General features: G+C 41.8%; 1 protein-coding gene across 2 annotated transcripts in view; it reads right to left on the bottom strand.

The window, feature by feature from the left end:
• Window positions 1-22,738, bottom strand: part of LOC144595752 (protein mono-ADP-ribosyltransferase PARP14-like) — a 59,729-nt gene that overhangs the window by 8,652 nt on the left and 28,339 nt on the right. For both annotated transcript variants that reach the window (XM_078403355.1, XM_078403354.1), the window contains exons 11-20: window positions 22,412-22,517; window positions 20,597-20,659; window positions 19,346-19,522; window positions 14,871-15,037; window positions 10,693-10,816; window positions 9,318-9,380; window positions 6,693-6,869; window positions 5,385-5,558; window positions 2,184-2,795; window positions 561-706 (exon numbers count right to left, since the gene is read on the bottom strand). In XM_078403355.1, the coding sequence (XP_078259481.1) occupies window positions 561-706; window positions 2,184-2,795; window positions 5,385-5,558; window positions 6,693-6,869; window positions 9,318-9,380; window positions 10,693-10,816; window positions 14,871-15,037; window positions 19,346-19,522; window positions 20,597-20,659; window positions 22,412-22,517 (1,809 nt within the window). The remainder of the gene's footprint in view (window positions 1-560; window positions 707-2,183; window positions 2,796-5,384; window positions 5,559-6,692; window positions 6,870-9,317; window positions 9,381-10,692; window positions 10,817-14,870; window positions 15,038-19,345; window positions 19,523-20,596; window positions 20,660-22,411; window positions 22,518-22,738) is intronic.

The raw sequence follows: 22,738 nt of genomic DNA on the forward strand, positions 1-22,738 counted from the left end.
TAGTATGAAGGATTGGGATAGACCCCAGAATAATAAGACATGTTGGAATCCACGAGCAAAATTTTGTAGATGCTGGGAATCTGAAATTAAATGGAAAATATTAGAACTACTCAGCACTCAAGCAATATCTTTGAAGAGAGAATCAAGATGCTGTGCTCTTGGCTTGCGAGTTTGTTCATGCCCTTACCCACACGTCACAAAATACCTGGTCATAACTTCATGGATAGGAAAGATTTAGAGGGTACAAGCCAATTGCGAGCAGGTACGAATAGTGTGGATGGGGCATTTTTGATTGGTGTGGGCAAATTGGACTGAAGGGCCTATTTCCATGCTGTCTGATCCTATGGCTCCATAACAAAATTTTACTCTGAAATGCGTTGCTTGTGGTGCTTCTAAAGCACACAAGAACATGGTATGCGTACAAGAAAATTTAACACAATTTAATGCGCCTTTTATCAGTGACTTGAGTTTTTCGCCTACAGTCATTAAAAAAGGACTTATTACTCTACTTCCGAGGATAATGCTTAGTGGACAATATAGAAATAAATTTAGTGAAGTACCTTGATTATTTTTACCACATATTTCTCACAAGACATCCTGAACTTTTCTGCCACCTCATTGTATTCCAATGTACCTTTCGGAATAACCTCCATTACAAATTCCTGATTGCTCATGTCACTCCAAGTTGCTGGGAGTTCAAATGCACCTGGAATATAAAATGCATCCAAAGGGATCAAGAATCAACATGCTGATTCAAGCTAAAATTTCAATTTTCTCCTCTCGGTTACCTTTCTCTGCCTGTCAGTTTTATTCTTCGTTTTCAACATTTAAAAAAAAGTAAAATAAGATGAAGGCAATTAAGTACTTGTAGGCACAAGGAACTGCAGATGTTGGCAAAAGACTTAAGTGCTGGTGCAACTCAGCGAATCAGGTAGCCTCTCAGGAGAACACAGAGGCATGACGTTTTGGGTCAGACCCTTCTTCGGGCTCAATATGATGGGGTATGGAGAGGGGAAGAAAGCTGGAAAAGAGGGTACTTCCTCTCCTCAGGTTTTGTACATTGATTCATCTTATATGTGAGCCGCCTTACAGTACCTGTCAAGTGGTCAATTAATCCTGAGAAGCGATCCAATGCATGATCTTATCCTCACTTGTCATTAATATCCATGCAGGATGTTTGACAGGAATCAGGATGGACATGCAGAACCACACCCTTGTTCCTCTATGCAACCAACTCTGTGCCCATATTTCGATGGTTTGTTGCCTCATTAGACTAATAGTCCAACTACTATTCCAGCAGCCCTCAGAGTCCTACAGCTGTATTGCACAGAAGCAGGCCCATTGATCTGCCTGGCCATACCAACTAGGTTGATATTGTTGGCTAGCCCCATTTGCCTGCATTTGGCTCATATCCCTCCAAACCCTTCCTTTCTAAATATTTATCCAAATGTCTTTGGACAATCATAACTGTATTCACTTCTATTGTTCCACTGACAGTGAATCCAGGTACAAAAACCTTCTAGGTGAAAAAGGTACCCCTCAGGTCGGTCTTAGATCTCTCAGCATTTACATTATGCCTATACCCTCTAGTTTTAGAATCCCCCATCTTGGGAAAAAAAACTGAGTATTCATTTTATCCATTATCTATACTCCACAACAAGATCACTTGTCAACGTCCTATACTCTCAAGAGAAAAAAAAAAGTTCCATCCTTAACTACGGGTGCTGTCTGTACAAAGTTTGTATATTCTCCCAATGACCGTGTGGGTTTTCTCCACGCGTTCCGTTTTCCTCTTACACTCCAAAGACGTACAGGTTTGTAGGTTCATTGGCTTTGGTAAAAATTGTAAATTGTCCCTCGTGTGTGGAGGAGGATAGTGTTAGTGTACTGGGATCACTAGTCAGTGTGGGCTCGACGGGCCAAAGGGCCCGTTTCCACGCTGTATCTCCAAACTAAACTAAAGCTCCACTTCCCACCCTCTCTCGAAACATTGAAAAGAATTATATCATGTGTAACATCTAGAAAAAATGAATTAAAAGCATACTTGAAAGCAAGGGAAATAACAGTCCAACAGTCTGGAAATTCTGTCGCTTTGGCAGCACTGAGGTCCTGAGCATGCTGGATAAACGGAAATTTACTGTACTATTATATTATTACATAATTATATTCTTTCTTGTCATTACCTCCTTCAAGAAGCCTCCTAATAACATTCATATTTCCTTTCGAATCTTCAACTTGCATTTTCTTGAAGTTAACAGTGAACGTTTCTCCATTCAGCTTGTGCTTCATAGTTTCCTTCTTTTCCTGAAAAGCTTTCTCAACGTCGCAGTTCAAAGATTGCACACACTGTTGAAATTTTCCATTACACATGAACTCCCACTGCACAAAGGCATTTATCTGAGCCTCTTCCTGCATCCTGGACACTTGTTCTTTGGCAGATTGAACCATAGAATTAAATTTCACAATGAAATCCAGAACTTCATCAGTATGTCCATCTATTACTATGTTGTCTTTCCGGATCTCAACTCTCAGTTGCAGCTTTTCAACGAGGTCTGTAACTTGTTGCATTTGATTGGGAGATAAGCAGCTTCCACCATTGTTGTCTATTATTTTGCTTTTACAATGTTCCTTAATTAGATTTTCAACATTCTCTCGAACCATTTCAATAGTGTTACCTGTCATGCCATATATCTCAACTGTGGTAGTCAAAAGTTTTTTTGGCCTCAGAATAGTTGGATAAACAGAATTAAATGGTGCGATCTGGTATCCGTGATTTAATGACGAAGTTGTTGCCACTGAAAAATAAACATTTATAATGTATAAAAATGTAAAAGAATTATTCCAATATAAATCTTTCCATTTTTCTAACATTATGGTCTATATTTTAAAAGAAAGTATGATAAAATTGAGTTCATGCATGTTTTTGACAACTGCTCTGCCCAAGGCTGCAAGCCCAGACCATCATACCAACCAGCCTCCCCTACCATCGACTCCAGCTACACTTCATGCCAACATTAACAAGGTCCAGGCAGTCCCCAGTCATTCATGCCTCTCGCTCTGCCATTGGACAGAAGATATATAAAAGCTTGCAAAACACATGCCACCAGATTTTAAAAACAGCTTCTTCCCTGCTGTTAGACTCGTGAATGGAGCTCTCATATGCTAAGGATATAGAAACATAGAAAATAGGTGCAGGAGTAGGCCATTCGGTCCATCGAGCCTGCACCGCCATTCAATATGATCATGGCTGATCATCCAGCTCAGTAACCCGTACCTGCCTTCTCTCCATACCCCCTGATCCCTTAAGCCACAAGGGCCACATCTAACTCCCTCTTAAATATAGCCAATGAACTGGCCTCAACTACCTTCTGTGGCAGAGAATTCCACAGACTCACCACTCTCTGTGTGAAGAAATGTTTTCTCATCTCGGTCCTAAAAGACTTCCCCCTTATCCTTAAGCTGTGACCCCTAGTTCTGGACTTCCCCAACATCGGGAACAATCTTCCCGCATCTAGCCTCTCCAACCCCTTAAGAATTTTATATGTTTCAATAAGATCCCCCCTCAGTCTTCTAAATTCCAGCGAGTATAAGCCTAGTCTATCCAGTCTTTCTTCATATGAAAGTCCTGCCATCCCAGGGATCAATCTGGTGGAGGGAGGAGCCAGCGCTGCCGTCGCAGCTGCGGCTTGCCTGCAGTCCGTCTGTCTTTTGTGTTTTTTTGTTGTTTTTGTATGAATTGTAGTTTTAATATGGTGTAGTGTTTGTATGTTATGTTTGGGGGGGGGGGGGGGGGGGGGGGGGAGGGAACAGGAACTGTAAAATTCTCTCTCCCGAACGGAGACGCGACCTTTGTTTCTGTGTCGTGTCTCCGTTCCCGTTGCGGCCTACCACCGGCCATGCACCTGGGACCACCTGGGGCTCTGGTTCGCAGAGCCCGCGGCCCGGACTCACCACCTGCGGCGCTGGCTGCCTGCGGATGCTGCGGGAGCGGCTGCGATTCGTCCCTGGGTGGGGGCCGACATCGGGAGCTCCGGCAGCGGCAGAGACAGCGTGTTCGCCCGCCCCGAATCGCGGGGCTTGGGTCGGCCCACCGCGGACCTTTCACCGTCCGGCGCGGCCTGAAATAGGCCGTGGACCTTTCACCGTCCAGCGGGGGCTTCAATATCGGGAGCCCCGACCGCCCCGACGTGGCAACTCAAACAGCCTGACCGCAGGAGAAGACGGCAGGGAAGAGAAAAATACATTTTTGGCCTTCCATCACAGTGAGAAGGGACTGGAGGAGACTCACTGTGATGGATGTTTCTTTTTGTTTGGTGTTAGTTGTGATTGTATGTGTTATTGCATTTTTATTGATTATTCTTATTGGTCTTAGTGTTTAACTGCGGGTAATGTTTCATTTCACTACACATTTATGTGTATGTGACAAATAAACGACTATTGATTATTGAATAAACGACTATTGGTGAACCTTCTCTGTACTCCCTCTAAGGCTAGAATGTCTTTCCTCAGATTAGGAGATCAAAACTGTACACAATACTCCAGGTGCAGTCTCACCAAGTCAAGTCAAGTCAAGTCAATTTTATTTGTATAGCACATTTAAAAACAACACACGTTGACCAAAGTGCTGTACATCTGATTAGGTACTAAGGAAAAAAATGAAACATGCAGTAGCACGCAAACAGTTCACAGCGCCTCCTCAATGAGCCTCAAACGCTAGGGAGTAGAAATAGGTTTTGAGCCTGGACTTAAAGGAGTCTGTACAACTGCAGCAGAACCTCCCTGCTCCTATACTCAAATCCTCTTGCTATGAATATATATTCCTGATCTCCCAATCTACTTTGTTGTGGCCATTGCACTTTTTTTTTTAAGTGCTCTTTCTCTGTAGCTGTAACACTATATTCTGCATTCTGTTTCCTTTCTCTATTGTACTACTTGGTGTACTCATGTATGGTATGATTTGAATTCCATACAACAGGTAATGCAAAAGAAAAAGGATAGCAGCAGAATAACCTTTTTCACCACACGAGAGTATAATAAACCAAATATCAAATAAGTTAAACCAAGATAAGAATAACAAAATGATGTTCTGACTCTCTGGAACCAGTAATATAATTGGTTGGAATGTGTTGGTACAGTCTAAATTCTAAACCTCTACAACACATCAACAAAACGGACTACCATCCAGCAGCATATTAGCTGCCTCAATCCATGAGGTGGTAAGACTATTTATTTAATAAAGCAAATGAGAATGTCAGACTGGTTATTAAACATTGTGGGGCAAGTGTGCATGAAACAGACTTCTGGCAGATTGTAGTTAACAATGCACAATTGGAATAATTATTAAAATAGGTGCAGGATTATAACCAAGTGCATTAGTTCCTCACCATCACACTTTTTGAAACGTTGTTCCATACACTGGCAAAACAGATTTTTCGTTACTGAAGTGAACAATATTATTCTGATCATGGAGAGTGTAGGTGATACAAAATTCTTCACATGATCACTTATTGCATCCAGAAGTGCATTTGCAACGTCAACGGGTTTTAGTTTTCCAGCCCCTAAACAAAAGATTGAATGCAGGTCAAATGCAGTGCAATGAGGAGATTAAGCAAAAGTTGTAAATTTATCAAATCAATACTGCTCTTGACCACACTGCTTTACTCTCCAGACGATTGAATTATTAATCTAGAAGCATGAGTGGGCATTCCAGCCTGACAACCAAGTAATTTGAATGAGAAGATGTTTTCAGTAGTGGGGGAGCCAGGGAGCAGAGGGCACAACCACAAAATAAAAGGATGTAACTTTAGAATGGAGCCGAGGAGGATTTTCTTTAGCAGGTGGCTGGTGAATCTGTGGAATTCATTACCACAGACAGCTTGGAGGCCAAGTCTTTGGGTATTTTTAAATAGATTGATAGGTTCTTGATTAGTAAGGGAGTAAAAGATTACGGAAGGCAGCAAGAGAATGGGGTTGAGGGTGAAAAGTAAATCAGCCATGATCAAATGGGCTGAATGGCATAATTCCGCTCCTATGTTTAATGCTCTTACTATGATATGAATTCAAATAAGTAAGTAAACATGGAATGAAACTCATATCAGTAGTGATGACTGTGAAAGTATTGGATTGTTGTGAAAACAACAAATGCCCAGAGGATAGACACAAATGTGGGAGTAACTCAGTGAGTCGGGCAGCATCTCTGGAGAAAAGGAATAGGTAATGTTTCGGGTAGAGACCCTTCTTTAGACAGACATGTCCAGCAGAGATGAAAATTTTCCATCTTTGCTTGGTCTTGCCGATATTCAACTCCAACGCACATTTGATGGTTAACTGTTTCCATTGTTCAAGGGTAATTAGGGATAGGCAATGAATATCAACATTGCCGGAGGCCCAAGTAGAAATTTCAGTGGAAAGTGTGTTTCAAGCTTGACATTTATAATTGGGGCTGTAATAGTCTCAGGGTGAAGTTACTCCATCACATAATTTATGCCTTATACAACACATTTTGGAAAGGGAGAACTGTTACATGAAGAATCAATTGTCTGATGAAAATGATCTGCTAACCCCTTTCCAAACATTCTAATTATAAAAGACCCTGCATGCAAGAGTTGAAATTCTGGTGTCTACTTAAATAGAAACTAGTATTTAATACAAGACAGATTAGACGCCCACATTTAATTTGTATTAAAACCTACCTGTTCCAATCGCCGGGAAAGACACAGAACTTATTTGCAGTCTTTCACATTCCATTAGAATCCTGCCAATAGATGCCTTGATGTCATTTGTTTGAGTCCATTTAATCCAATGTATTACATATTTCACACTTAGATTTCCAGCCCCCGTGGTAATCACACTGTCCTTCTTTTGGACTCCTAAAGGTGGAAAATTAAAAGAGAGGTTTTACTGAATGAAGCCTGCCTTCATTGTCATCAACTCAGCCCCTTCTTTGGTTCACTTGGCAAACCTTCCCTAAACCCAAAAAGCCAAAGGACTTTTACATCAGGATGATGTGGCACCCATGTCTTGAGATAATAGGTTTGTAATGGAAGAAGTCCAGTTTGACCATTGTGTCTCATGCATTGAGAAAAAAAAAAACACAAAGTTTGTTCCAGCTTACACCATTTCCAAATTCGAGGAATTATGCCTTCATTGCAATATCAGCAACAGGTTCCACTTAGTCAATTTTGCATGGAATATAATTTTTTACCACCAGTCCTAAATTTATCTTTTAAATGTTGTATTATAGAATTATTGTTTGAGTTTCCAAATTTTCTAAAGTCATGCCTAGAAATCTTTCTCCCAGGATGGAAAAAAAAGTATTGCAGCAGTAGAGTTGCTGCCTTACAGGGCCAGAGGCCTGGGTTCAATCCTGACTATGGCTGCTTGTCGGTATGGAGCTTGTACCTTCTTCCCGTGAAATGCATGGGTTTTCTCCGGGATCTCTGGTTTCCTCCCTCACTCCAAAGATATGCATGTGCAGGTGTGTGGAGGATGGTGTTAGTCTGCGTGGATCACAGGTCGGTGCGGACTCAGTGGGCTGAAGGGCCTGTTTCCACGCTGTATCTCCAAACTAAACTAGGACTGCAAAGAGCGATGCCTTTTTTGTGATGTTCAATGTAATTATAAAAAACTTGATCACAAAGTGTAATAAGTTGGATAGTGCATCTTTATTATAATTCTGTTAGACATGAATCCTTCTAGAGGCAAACAGAATGATGCCAAAGGAATGCAATGCTCTTTTTGATGCCATCTGTGCAAAATTAAACTTATGGCTGCAGAGAGGGTTTGCCAGAATGCTGTCTGGATTAGAAGGTTTTAGCTGCAGGGAGAGATTGGATAGATTTGGATATTTCTCTCCGGAACGTCAGAGGTTGGAGATAAAATTTATAGAAACAGATAAAGTTATGAGAGGCGTAGATAGGGTAGACAGTCAGAACCTTTTCCCCCGTAGGGTGGAAATGTTCAACACTAGAGGGCAATAATTATAAGGCAAGAGGGGGAACGTTTAATAGAGATATACGGGGCAAGTGTATTTATTTCTCCATCTATCTGGTCATTTTTATTTATTTATTTGTTACACGGAGTGCTGGGGGCTTGCAACCCACTGCCGGGGGTGGTGGTGGAGGCACATGTGATAGTGGCATGTAAGAGACTTCTAGATCGGCACAAGTACAGGGAATAGAGGGAAATGAATCATGTACAGACAGATGAAATCAGTTATAACTTGGCATCATGTTCGGCACAAAGACTGAGGGCCAAAGGGCCTGTGCCTGTGCTATTCTATGTTCTAAACTCCAGAGGAGGTTTACAAGAATGATCCCAGGAGTGAGTAGGTTAACCTATGATGAGCGTTTGTCGGCACTAGGCCTGTACTCGATTGGAGTTTAGAAGAATAAGGGGGGACCTCATTGAAACATACAGGATAGTGAAAGGCTTGGGTAGAGTAGATGTGGAGAGGATGTTTCCACTAGTGGGAGAGTCTAGGACCAGAGGTCAAAGCCTCAGAATTAAAAGACGTTCTTTTAGGAAGGAGATGAGGAGAAATTTATTTAGTCAGAGGGTGATGAATCTGTGGAATTATTTGCCACAGAAGGCTGTAGAGGTCAAGTCAGTGAATATTTTTAAGGCAGAGATAGATTCTTGATTCGTACAGGTGTCAGAGGTTACGGGGAGAAGGCAGGAGAATGGGGTTAGGAGGGAGAGATAGATCAATCATGATTGAATGGCAGAGTAGACTTGATGATCCGAATGGCCTTATTCTACTCTTATTCCTTATGACTTATAATCTTACGACTCTATATGCAAGGCTTGCATTGGAACAGATCTTGCTTAATGAAGCAGGTCTTAGAGTTGCTGCTGGGAATTTGAGGATTCCACTTAGTTCTAGGTGAATTCCTTTATTAAATTAGCTTCTGTGGTAATGATTTCCACTTTCCCCTCACAACTTCAGCGTTGTTACTGATGTCCTTAGGTGACCTGATTCCCATAACCCATTGACAATCTATCCCATACAATAACCATAATCATCTGCCAAGCTGAGTCCTACACCCAATTCACCACCAACAACCATTTTCCCTGCCCATCCACCCTGCTCCTGGCAATCCTCCCCCTGCTTTCAATGGACCATCCAACTCAGTTGCCCTACAATGTTCACTATTGCTAGTTATCATGTATCTCTAAGCTGGAAATAATTTCCAGACCATTATTTTTTAGATAGATGGCCACTAAGTTTGCTTTTTAAAAAAAAAACACACCAAAATAACGGTCACTCTGAACTTACATCTACTCCGCGAGAAGAGAGATGACTTGTAATGACTCACCTAGTTTCTTGCATTCATCCACCAACGGTTGGCCACCTGCCGCCAGAATAGCTTTAGAAACCCCTGCAAAGCAAAGTAGTTAGTGATTAGCAACTTTCATTGTGGTAAATGGTGTATTAATCTTCAACGATGATAGTTTCTATTTTCTCCAATTACGATAATGGTAGTAATCCCTTTCTCTTGTACATGTCTTGATCAGCTATACCAATCAGAGTCGGAAATGTTGAATCATAGCATTGTATAACACAGAAATGGGTCCTTCAGGCCACCACACCAATGCAACCATTTTGCTCATCTACTCTGATTGCATTTGCCAGTGTTAGGTTCTTACCCTTGGCGACTATCAAGAGAGAAGGTCAAATTTAACTGGGAAGCCTTTGATATGCAACAGCTTGCTAAAGCTCAAGTGGGTTTGTAGGTTAATTGGTCTCTGTAAATTGCCCCCAGTGTTGGGAGTGATGCGAATGTGGGATAACAGAACTAGTGTGAACGGGTGTCAGTGGTGGAATTGATGGGTTGATGATGCTGTATCTTTCAATCAATAACTGGGCACATTGCAAGAGGAAATGATGCAACCTCGTGAGATTAAACCCAGAGATAGCAAATAGTTTCACGGTTTATTTTCCAATCTCAGGTAACCCATTCCCATTCCCATTCCCTGTGTTCCTTTGTCACTTCTTCACCCAGGGACTCTCTTTAATTATTCACCTTTTCCAATTAGTTTAGTTTAGTTTAGAGATACAGCGCGGAAACAGGCCCTCTCGGCCCACCGGGTCCGCCCCGACCAACGACCCCCGCACATTAACACCATCCCATACCCACTAGGGACAATTTTTACATTTACCAAGCCAATTAACCTACATACCTGTACGTCTTTGGAGTGTGGGAGGAAACCGAAGATCTCAGAGAAAACCCACGCAGGTCAAGGGAAGAACGTATAAGCTCCGTACAGACAGAACCTGTACTTGAGTTTGACAATTGTATTTAAGTATGGTATATCTGATTTGTTTAGATAGCATCAAAAACACATTTTTTCACCGTACCTCAGTACACGACAATAATAAACTTAAATCGTACACAATTAAGTGATGGTATGTAGAGAATCAAATGTACAGGATTTAAAAAAAAAATGTTTTTGGGGATATGCTAGCATTGCCAACATTTAATATGCATCCCTAATTCCCCTTGAGAAGGTGTTAGCGAACCACCTCTTGAAAAGCTGCAGTCCTTCTGGTGAAGTTTTCTGCAATTTTGTAGGGTCTTGAATCCAAGAACGTACACACAGTGACAATGAAGGAATGCAATAGATTTTCAAATCAATTGTTTTAAAGGTATGAATATCTGGAAGAAACACAAACAAAACATTGCCACTTACCGCTGCCCAAATTAAGGTGGATGTTTGTACTGTTTACAATTGCATCAGTTGTTTCTTTTGTAATGTCACCTGGGACAGCCAGCACCGTTACAGTCCCAATGTTTATTCCTGTTGCTTCCATTTTCTAAAAAAATAAATGGTGAAGATAAACAATGTTAGAAAAGTTTGCATGCATTTAATATTCTTTCTGATCAGAGAATAGCACATGCTGCTTTGTAGGGGACGCAAGGAAGTGAATATTCAATCAGTTTTAGTTTTTAGAGATACAGCGTGGAAGCAGGCCCTTTGGCCCATCGAGTCAACGTCGACCAGTGATCCCCATACGCCAACATTTTCCTACACAACAGGGACAATTTACAATCTTTACCAAAGGCAATTAACGTACAAACCTGTACGTCTTTGAAGTGTGGGAGGAAACTGGAGAACACGGGGAAAACCCATGGGGGTCACGGGGGTGACATTAAAAGCTCCGTACAGACAGCACCCATACTCAGGATCGAACCCGGGTCTCCGGCACTGTAAGGCAGCAACTCTACCGCTGCGCCACCGTGCCGCCGCCATCTCTTGTAGTTCTTCCAGATACAATTGTACAAAACAGTGTCAGCCACCAAAATAAATGATTCATCTGGGAATAGTTGGCGATTTTAATAACCAGGGCTTGTTAGCTTACTGACTTTCTGATCAATGTAGATTAAAACAAAGTGCTGTAATGTTATTATCAGAATCCCAAGAAACAGGTAGGGTAAAGAGAGAAAATAGGATTTACACAAGTACTGTATTTTCTCCACAATCTTGTTTCAAATTATCTAAGCCAATGAAGTACTTTGAAGATATATTAATTGTTGTTATGCAGAAAATACAATTAATTTCTGTACACCATTTAAGTTGAAGGGGAAAAGATTTAATAAGAATCCGAGGGGTAACTTTTTCACACAAAGGGTGGTGGATATATGGAACATGCTGCCAAAGGAAGTAGTTGAGGCAGGGACTATCCCAATATTTAAGAAGCAGTTAGTCAGGTACTTGGATAGGACAGGTTTGGAGGGATATGGACCAAATGCTGGCAGGTGGGACTAGTGTAGCTGGGACATGTTGGCTGTTGTGGGCACATTTGGCCGAAGGGCCTGTTTCCACAATGTATCACTCTATGACTATTCACCTTGGAACAGCAATTGAAGGTTGTGATTGAAGACAGCAGAAATAACTCCCTTGGTCTTGCAGGAAACATAGGAAAGTGGGGAGAGATGATCGACTGGTGTGAAAATGGTATGAATGAGGCAGTTAGGAAAGCAGTCAGGGGAATGACCAAGGATTGGGATATGGAGGGAATGAGGAAATTGAATGTGGGTTAGGGTGGGAAATGGATAGGTTTCAAGGAGATCAGTTAATCCATTGTTCAATAAGAGAATTATGGAGAGCAAATATTGCCAGTATAGGGGATTAATCATGAGGAAAAATTAATGAAGGGAAACAATCTTGGAAGATGAGTCTTGCATTTCTTGGCAGCAGAGCAGGCAAGGTAGAGAGCCTCCTTCAGCTAATGCCAAAACAGTCCTCAGTCAGCTACACTTCGGTTTATGAACCCACACCACTTGCAAGCCTCATTTATCATGAATAATTTTGTGCAAGCAGTTTTAAAAATGTGAATTGCACGTCATTTAACAATAATGTACATATCCGGCTATCTTAATGTATAAAAACATTATAAGCATGGAGTGCATAGAACAAAAGTCCAGAAATGCCCCACAAAAACTTTAAGTATGATTATGTTTCACAACCAGACATTTGACAAATTGTCATTGCTCTTTGCATCTGACCATTGTGTTACGCGTCAGAATCTGGGGGAAGAGCAAGGGAACAGGGGGAGAATAAAATTAGTGTCGAATTAGTGCAAGTTAGTTTTTAATAGTCAGCAAGATGTCAGTGGGCCAGACAGTATGTTTCCATGCCAAACGACTCTTTCAGATGCAACCTTCGCTGTGAACAATGAAGATCCTGGGACAACAGGTATTGGAGGTTTCTTTGAAAGGTCTAGAGGAACACTGAACCCTCTGCCCTACAATGAGTCTTCCCGAGATGTCTTTTGGGCCCACAGCTGTTTCCCAAGTCATGTTTGGTGAGGAAGCTGTTCATGCTCTGCCATTCAAACTTCGCCTTAAAATAGCAGCCCAGATGTGCACTGTATAGGATACCCAAAAGAGGTATGGAAGTAAAGTTGACGTTTCCCAGTGTTCATTCTAAATGCACTAAAGCTACTTTTTTTTTGTTATAAAGTTATAAGACACCATCTCCCAATCATTCACAGTTGACAAATGCACCACTTTCCTTTCATTCTTCCAAAGCAAAATAGACAACATCTACAGCACCTTAACCACCAACGCACCTGCTCCCCCTCAAACCACCTGCCCCCCCTTATCCTGTCAGCCCCTGCCTCAGTTCTCCCCAATCTCCACCACCGACCTCTCTGACCTCTTCACAGGAATAAAAACTGCCACCTGCTCTCTGGACCCCATCCCCTCCAGCTTTGTCAAGGCCTGCCTTCCTGCTCTCTCTCCACTTATCACTGCAACAATAAACTCCTCCCTGTCCACTGGCATCGTCCCGCCATCCCTCAAAATCGCTGCTGTCACCCCCATTCTGAAAAAACCTGGTCTAAACCCTGACACCCCAAACAACTTCAGACCAATCTCCAACCTACCCTTTCTGTCCAAAGTTTTGGAACGTGCTGTAGCTTCCCAACTAAAATACCACCTCTCTACCAATAACCTGTATGAAACTTTCCAATCTGGATTCCGCTCAAACCACTGTACTGAAACTGAGCTCCTCAAAATCACAAACGACATTCTCCTCTCCTCCGACGCTGGCAACCTCAACATCCTCATCCTACTTGACCTCAGCGCCGCCTTTGACACCATAAATCACTCCATTCTCCTCAGCCGACTTGAAACCTCCCTTAACATCACCGGCACAGCCCTATCCTGGTTTAAATCTTACCTCTCTGACAGACACCAGTTCATCTCCATTAACAACTGTAAATCCCCCACAGCTCCCCTCCCCCAAGGCTCAGTCCTTGGCCCCCTCCTCTTCATCCTCTACCTGTTCCCCCTTGGTCAATTAATCCGCCGTCATGGTCTCAACTTCCACTGCTTCGCCGATGATATCCAGCTCCTCATCTCCACCAAGTCAATCTCCTCCACCACACACTCTACACTGACAAACTGCATTACTGAAATAAAATCTTGGCTTCAATCAAACTTCCTCAAACTCAATTGCAACAAATCTGAAATCATCATCATTGGTCCAAAAATGCTCACCAAATCCACCCAAAACTTCATCCTCAACATTGATGGTCTCCCAGTATCCACCTCACCTCACATCCGGAACCTTGGAATCATCCTTGATCAAACCCTCTCCTTCGACAAACACATCACAAAGACAGCCTTCTTCCACCTCAAAAACATTGCCCGTCTCCGTCCATCCCTCTCCTCCACAGCTGCAGAAACCCTCATCCACGCCTTCATCACCTCCCGTCTCGACTACTGCAACAGCCTCCTCTATGGCACACCCTCAAAAATCATCAATAAACTTCAATACATTCAAAACTCCGCTGCCCGTCTACTCACACACACCTCGATCCGTGACCATATCACCCCCGTCCTTTATAAACTCCACTGGCTCCCCATCCCCCAGAGAATCCAGTACAAAATCCTCCTCATAACCTACAAAGCCCTCCATAACCTGGCCCCATCCTACCTGACCGACCTCCTCCACAGGCACACTCCCACCTGCACCCTCCGCTCTGCCGCTGCCAATCTCCTATCCCCCCACATCCGGACCAAACTCAGATCCTGGGGGGACAGGGCTTTCTCCATCGCTGCTCCCACCCTATGGAACTCACTACCCCAAACCGTTAGAGACTCCCCCACACTCACCACATTCAAAACATCGCTGAAGTCTCACCTGTTCAGTACTGCCTTCAACCACTGAAGGTCACCTCACCTACTGTCTCCTTTCTCTGTTCATTTATTTATTTACTTATTTATCTATTTATTAATTTCCCTATGTTCTCAAAATCTCTGTAAAGCGTCTTTGAGTATATGAAAAGCGCTATATAAATTAAAAAAATAAAATAAAAAATGTATTATTAAGATGCTGTAGTTCATTTTAAGCATTCTTACCAGTTGTGAATTTTGTTTCAAGGCATCTTTGAAAGCTTTGTGCACATTAGGGTCTAATATAACTACGTGAATGAATCTAATAACTGATGACGGGTTTCGCATCAAATGGTTTTCAAATCCAATCCACATGCTTTCAGCAGAATTCTCTGGCTTGATGTTGCCTGCACCTGCAGTGAGAATAAGTATATCATTGTAATCTTAAGAAAAGTTAATTGATTTTATTTGATTTTTTTACAAAACAAGTTGCAAATGTTATCGAGCAGCACAATGTTTTTATGCTCTACATTACTTAAAACCTAATCTTGAAATGTAGCCAGGCATTTTGCATGCACATAAAATGGTTCACAATGGTACAGTGGCATAAGTAGTAAATGCTACTGCTTAACAGCTCCAGCAAACCAGGTTTAACCCTGACCTGCAGGGCTGCATGTGTGGAGATTGCACGTTCACTCTGCAACTACTAGGTTCCTCCCAGATTCTTTGGCATCCCTGCACATTCTATAGCTCTGCAGCTTAATTTATTACTGCAAGTTTCGCCTCATGTATAAGGTGAGTGAGAAGATCTGGGGAGAATTGTGAGGGGAATAAAATGTGATTCATTTAAATGGGTGCTTAATGGGGAAGGAAGAAGGGACCATAATGGGGAAGGAAGAAGGGACCATATTTAATAATAATATATTCCTTTATTCGTCCCACACCGGGGAAATTGACAGAATTAAGGGTATTTTTGTAACTTTGTCGACACCTTGTGGCGACTCTTGTGTACTGTGGTCGCAAAAAATAGAATTTCATTGTCCCTTCACGGTACATGTGACAATAAAGTGTCTATCGAGCCCTGAACAAAAATTACTCGATAAAATACAAACAACTGCTTGCATACCAGATCACAAAGCATTGTGTTTTTGTGTGCTGCATAAGTCAGTTTCATCCCAGTCTTTTACGCATGATTAATGCACAGAAGGAACCAAATGCATGCAGTGAATCAAACAAAATGCAAAATAGAAACATAGAAAATAGGTGCAGGAGTAGGCCATTCGGCCCTTCAAGCCTGCACCGCTATTCAATATGATCATGACTGATCATCCAACTCAGTATTCCCGTACCTGCCTTCTCTCCATACCCCGATCCCTTTAGCCACAAGGGCCAAATCTAACTCCCTTTTAAATATAGCCAATGAACTGGCCTCAACTACCTTCTGTGGCAGAGAATTCCACAGATTCACCACTCTCTGTGTGAAAAAAAACATTCTCATCTCAGTCCTTATCCTTAAACTGTGACCCCTTGTTCTGGACTTCCCCAACATCGGAAACAATCTTCGTGCATCTAGCCTGTCCAACCACTTAAGAATTTTGTGAGTTTTTATAAGATCCCCACTCAATCTTCTAAATTCCAGCGAGTACAAGCAGATTCTATCCAGTCTTTCTTCATATGAAAGTCCTGCCATCCCAGGAATCAATCTGGTAAACCTTCTCTGTACTCCCTCTATGGCAAGAATGTCTTTCCTCAGATTAGGAGACCAAAACTGTACGCAATACTCCAGGTGTGGTCTCACCAATGCCCTGTACAACTGCAGCAGAACCTCCCTGCTCCTATACTCAAATCCCCTCGCTATGAATGCCAACATACCATTCGCTTTCTTCACTGCCTGCTGCACCTGCATGCCTACTTTCAATGACTGGTGTACCACGACACCCAGGTCTCGTTGCATCTCCCCTTCTCCTAATCGGCCACCATTCAGATAATAGTCTGCTTTCCTGTTCTTGCCACCAAAGTGGATAACCTCACATTTATCCACATTATACTGCATCTGACCGGACATCAGATTCATGTTTTTCTCTCTGTATATTTGTCTGTAGACAGTTTTTTTTAAAAACTGGAAGATTGTATAAGTGGGCCTTTGCACCTTTCTGGCCCACTCCATCACCGAACACAATTATGACAGAACATCCTCACAGCATCTGCAGTCTCTTGTATCTCCTTCTACTTCAGCAACATTTTCCTGCCTTCTCCCCATATCGCTTGATCACATTAGTATTAAGAAATATATCTACCTCCTTCTTGAACACATTTGATATCTTGACCCAATTGTCATCTGTGCTAATGAATTCCATTTGTGCATCAGTCACTGGGTGAACCTAGGTTCTAATGGCACCCCCCTATCATGATGATGTGTTTCTTGAGTCTGGAATCTCCATCCATTGGGAATACCCTCCCTCTATTTAGTAGTCCTATTGGAAATGTATAACTTTATCTGAGATCATCACTTATTCTCTTAAATTCCACCTAACTGAATGAATGAATGAATGAATGTTTATTGGCCAAGTATGCATATGCAAGGAATGTGCCTTGGTGCTCCGCTCACAAATGACAACACAAACATACAGTTAACAATTAAGAATAAAGCATAACCACATCAAAACAATAAGGATACAACATTACAGTCTAAACATGTGGGTAAAAATAAACCAGAGCAAAAAAGAGATTACAGACTTTGGTTATTGACCCACTATTCTCACCTGTCAATCCTATCAACACAGGAATTAATCTCATGAATATGACTACAGAATTATAAATTATGAGTTTTAGATACAGCATGGAAACAGGCCCTTCGGCCCCCCGAGTCAGCGCCCACCAGTGATCCCCAAAAAATTAACACACACACAACGGACAATTTACATTTATACCAAGCTAATTAACCTACAAACCTGAAGAAGTGTCTCAACCCAAAATGTCACCAATTCCTTCTCTCCAGAGATGATGCCTGTCCCGCCGAGTTACTCCAGCATTTTGTGTCAACCTACAAACCTGTACGTCTTTGGAGTGTAGGTGAAAACCAAACATCCCGGAGAAAACCCACGCGGTCACGGGGAGAACGTAGAGAGTGCCCATAGTCGGGATCGAACCTGGGTCTCTGGCGCTGCAAGCATTGTAAGGAAGCAACTCTACCGCTGCGCCACCGTGCCGCCCGAAAGGTATAGATAGTGTAGACAGTCAGAAGCCTTTATCCCAGGATGGAAAAATCAAATACTAGAGGGCACAGCTTTCAGGTGAGAGGGACAACGGTTAAAGAGGATGTGTGAAGCTGAGCGTAGTGAATGCCTGGGACGCACCGCCCGAGCTGGTGGTTAAGGCAGATATGACAGTATCATTCAGAGACTTGAATAGTCACACAAATATGGAGGGAATTGGTATGTGCAGGCAGAAAAGAGTTGGTCTTGGCATCATGTTCGGCACAGACATTATGGGCTGAAGGGCCTGTTCCTGTGCTATCTATGTGCTAGGCATTTATCCAATGAGAGAAGCTACAAAATAATGCTCTCCATTTTGTTTCCATTCTGACTTTCTTGTTGGTGTTCATTTAGTTGACCTCAATGGTTGTAGATAAAAAAAATATTGTCCCCAGCACCATCAGAGTCAAGGCAATAAAGATGAAAGATTTGCACTGGATCTTGCATCTGACTGTGTTGGGGACTAATATCTGCTATAATGGGCACATGTTGGATAAGGAATGAATTGCACCTGGCTTTGACACCATAAATGTGTAGGAAAGAACTGCAGATGCTGGTTTAAATCGAAGATAGACACAAAATGCTGGAGTAACTCAGCGGGACAGGCAAGCGTCTCTGGAGAGATGGAATAAGTGACATTTCGGGTGGAGACCCTTCTCCAGACTGATGTCAGAGGAGTGTGGGCGGTATGGAGATAAAATGCAGTCGGAGACAGTAAGACTGGTCAGAGAACTGGGAAGGGGATGGAGAGAAAGGGAAAGCAAGAACTACTTGAAGTTCGAGAAGTCAATGTTCATGCCACTGGGGTGTAATCTGCCCAAGGGAATACGAGGTGCTGTTCCTTCAAGTTGCACCAGAAACATTGAATGAGTAGGTGGTACTGACTACCATGTGTCAAAGCTTATGAAAAGTTGTAATAGCTGGAACAAAATGAAGGAAGACCCGTATAAATAAATGTAATGGTCTGTAGAGATGCGGTGGGCCAAAGAGTCGGTTGGATAGATTGGATTGTTTTATCTGGAACAGAGGTTGAAGGGAGACAATAAAAGTACATAAAAATTATGAGAGTCATAGAAAGGGTAGACAGTCAGAACCTTTTTCCTCCCCAGGGTGGAAGTGGTATAAAGGCGAGAGGAGGAAAGGTTTCATGGAGATGTGGGGTAATTTGTTTTAATATACAGAGAGGGTGATGGGGGGCCTGGAACACTTTGCCAAGAATAGTGTTGGAGGCAGATACAACAGTGGCGTTTAAGATACAAGATCAGTTCAGCTAGGCATCATGTTCAGCACAAACATTTGATGTTCCTTTGACGTATTATTCTATGCTGTACAACTCTATGACTCAATAACCACTGAAGTTTGCATGGAATGTTATTCAGTACACATCACCTTCCCCAGGAAAGGGATGGAAAAGAAAACAAAAATTGACAAAAGAATATTAATTGTTCCGACATTGACTGTTCCTACCTGTTCCCAGTGCAGGAAACGATATTGTGCTGATACCCATCTTTTCACATTCCTCCAATACTTTTTCTACCAAGGCCGTTATCAGAGCTGGATCTCTTTGACCAACCATATGTATGATGTAACTGCAGGAAAGTAGTCCGCTTCCAGTTACTACAACATCTTCGTTAGCCAAAAACTCTAATGAAATTACAAGCACAAATAAAAGTTATATTTAATTTTTCCGCATGTGAACGCATTATCATTAATGGCGGCAGTGCATTTAAATTGTTTTTACAAGTTCAGCTTTAAAACATACCCATATATAAATGAGCAAACTAATATCTGTTAAAAGAAAAATCATCATTTCTTCTTGGATTGGTCAAGAAATGATAGCTGGAAAGTCTGTACTGATACAGATGGATTACTTATAAGAAAATAACTGCAGATGCTGGTACAATATCGAAGGTATTTATTCACAAAATGCTGGAGTAACTCAGCAGGTCAGGCAGCATCTCGGGAGAGCAGGAATGGGTCTCCACCTATATCCTTCCTTTGTCCCGACCCCCTGACATCAGTCTGAAGGGTCTCGACCCGAAACGTCACCCATTCCTTCTCTCTCTCGAGATGCTGCCTGACCTGCTGAGTTACTCCAGCATTTTGTGAATAAATACCAGATGGATTACTTTATCATTAAATGTGTATTAAGATGCCATGCTTTTCAATCAGAGAAAGTGTGTGTGTGGACTGCACCAGAAACGTCTATCCCTCTCTCCTCGAGCTGAAAAATCAATTGAATAGATAGGTTTTTGTTTGGGGTTATGGGAGTGATTTTCTTGCCCCTTATGAAATGTTATACGAAATATGAAAATATAACATGAAGCCCATTTCCGTTTATACGAGAATAATATCAACTCATCAGCAACGCCATCAGGGTGGAAAAAATAAACTTTGCCGAGTCAACCTTCAATCTCCTTCATTAAGATGTTTTCAAGAGTTAGATTTAGCTCTTAGGACTAAAGGAATCACGGGATATGGGGAAAACCCAGGAACGGGGTACTGATTTTAGATGTTCAGCCACGATCATATTGAATGGCGGTGCTGGCTCGAAAAGCCGAATGGCCCACTTCTGCACCTATTTTCTATGCAATATAAATGTTTGAAATAATGGAGACTGATAATTTACAATGGAGCCACAAATATTATATTCATAAATCACCTGTCCTCTGGATCATTTATTTAAATATAATGCTCACCTTTATGTCTGCAACTTACCGCAATTGAAACATTCATCCCTGACAGACTGACCAGCTTTTTCCAATATCGCTTTAGAGACACCTAAATTAAAATCAAAGTTCTTAGATGCCACGACAAATACCATCACATAATTTTCTATCCATCCACAATAATTGTTCATAGTACATGGTATTCTCATTTTTATGCCTACTGTTACTACAGACGATAAAGTAAAATTCTAATAATCTGGTATGTTCAGGTTTTGTGTGATTTTTTCTGAACTATCTGATGTTATTCCTATTAGTACCAGAATGCACTTTTAATTGATTTTTATTTTAGATATTGCACAATGTGAGAATAAAGTTCCAATGTGCCAGACAACGGAGTGCAGGAACTAGGGCTTCAGTGTAGAAATGAAGTGCAGACTACAACATTCCAGAGAGTTTTTAAAAGAGTGTGGGAACCCTGGTCTGGTGATTGAAAAGGGAGCGCACCAGTGAATGGAAAAGGAGCACAGACGTGATCATCTGGTAAGCCAGATGCCAAGCCATTGGGATTTTCAGTTAAGTTGGAAAATGGATCTCTGCTTCAACAACACTGCCTGCCCCATCACATCACCTATATTCGTATAATCCGCAAACTTGGCCACAAAGTCATTAATTCCATCATCCAGATCAGTAACGTACTATGTGAAAAGTAGAGGACCCAACAACAACCCCAGTGGAACACATCTAGTCACCTGCTGCCAACCAGAAAAGGCCCCCTTCATTCCCACTCTTTGCCTTCTGCCAGTCAGCCAATCTTCTATTCTAGTATGTGCAGGAAGGAGCTGCAGATGCTGGTTAAACCGACGATAGGCGCAAAATGCTGGGGTAACTCAGCGGGACAGGCAGCATCTCTGGAGAGATGTCAAACGTCACCCATTCCTTCTCTCCAGAGATGGTGCCTGTCCCGTTGAGTTACTCCAGCATTTTGTGTCTATCTTCTTTCCCAGTACTTCTTCAGCTCCTATATTGTTTTGCAGCCTTATGTGTAGCACCTTAAAAAAGTCTTTCTGAAAATCCAACTAAGCAACATCCACTGACTCTCCTTTGACTACCCTGCTTATCACTTCATTAAAGAATTCCAACAGATTTGTCAGACTAGAAGTCCCCTTAACAAAACCATGCTGACTTTGGCCTATTTTACTATGTGCTTCCAAGTACCCTGAACCCTCATCCTTAATAATAGACTCCAAAATCTTACCAACCACTGAAGTCAGGCCAACTGGCCTCCAATTTCCTTTCTTTTGCCTCGTTCACCTTGTCAAACAGTGAAGTTACATTTGCAATTTTCCAGTCCTCTCGAACCATTCCCAACTCTAGCGATTCTTGAAAGATCATTGCTAATGCCTCTGTTCTCCAGAGGCGCGTCTTTCAGAACCTTTGGGAGTAGTCCATCTGGTCCTGGTGATTTATCCACCTTCAGACCTTTCCGCTTCCCAAGCACTTTCTCCACAAGACGATCACAATAATGAATAATTGTTTGTTTCAAACAGCACCAAATTCTAATGAAGTGCTGAAGTCATTAAAAAAGCTAATGTAACCTCAAAATGTAAGTATGTTCTCTGATGAACTTCTCATAGGCTGTAAAATCCAGTTCTCAGCTCCTTCCCAGTTTTCGTCAAGTTTCTTCAGATCATAGCATCTGAATGAAAGTTTAAGGAACCCTAATTCTATGTGCTATGTTTCTTAACTGACCCAACTCACCACATCTGTTACATTGCAGAATTCATTATTTCATTCTAATGTTCAAATTTTGAAACACTATAAATTCCTGTACCCATTTGATTTACTGCAAACAAAATTAGCTTACCGGAATTGAGATCCAGAGTATTATTTGTGGAATTTACTATAGCATCCACATCTTCCACAGTTATATCTCCCATCTTCACCTTTACGATAGCATTTTGAATTTTCAACTGTATAAATAACAAGCTACTTTAGTGGCATGTCTTGCTTTGGTTATTAAAACAAATATTAAAAACTCGCTACTGCACAATAAAATGTGCACAATTAGAACTTATTTTTAATCAAAACATCCCAGAATAAATAAGCCTGAGACATTCTGATATATAAATTATGTCCCATTCCCTACTTTGGCACTTTCTCCTGAGCTAGTTATTGCCATATGTAGATATCT

Source organism: Rhinoraja longicauda, chromosome 8 (assembly GCF_053455715.1).
Source record: "Rhinoraja longicauda isolate Sanriku21f chromosome 8, sRhiLon1.1, whole genome shotgun sequence".
NCBI lineage: Eukaryota > Metazoa > Chordata > Chondrichthyes > Rajiformes > Arhynchobatidae > Rhinoraja > Rhinoraja longicauda.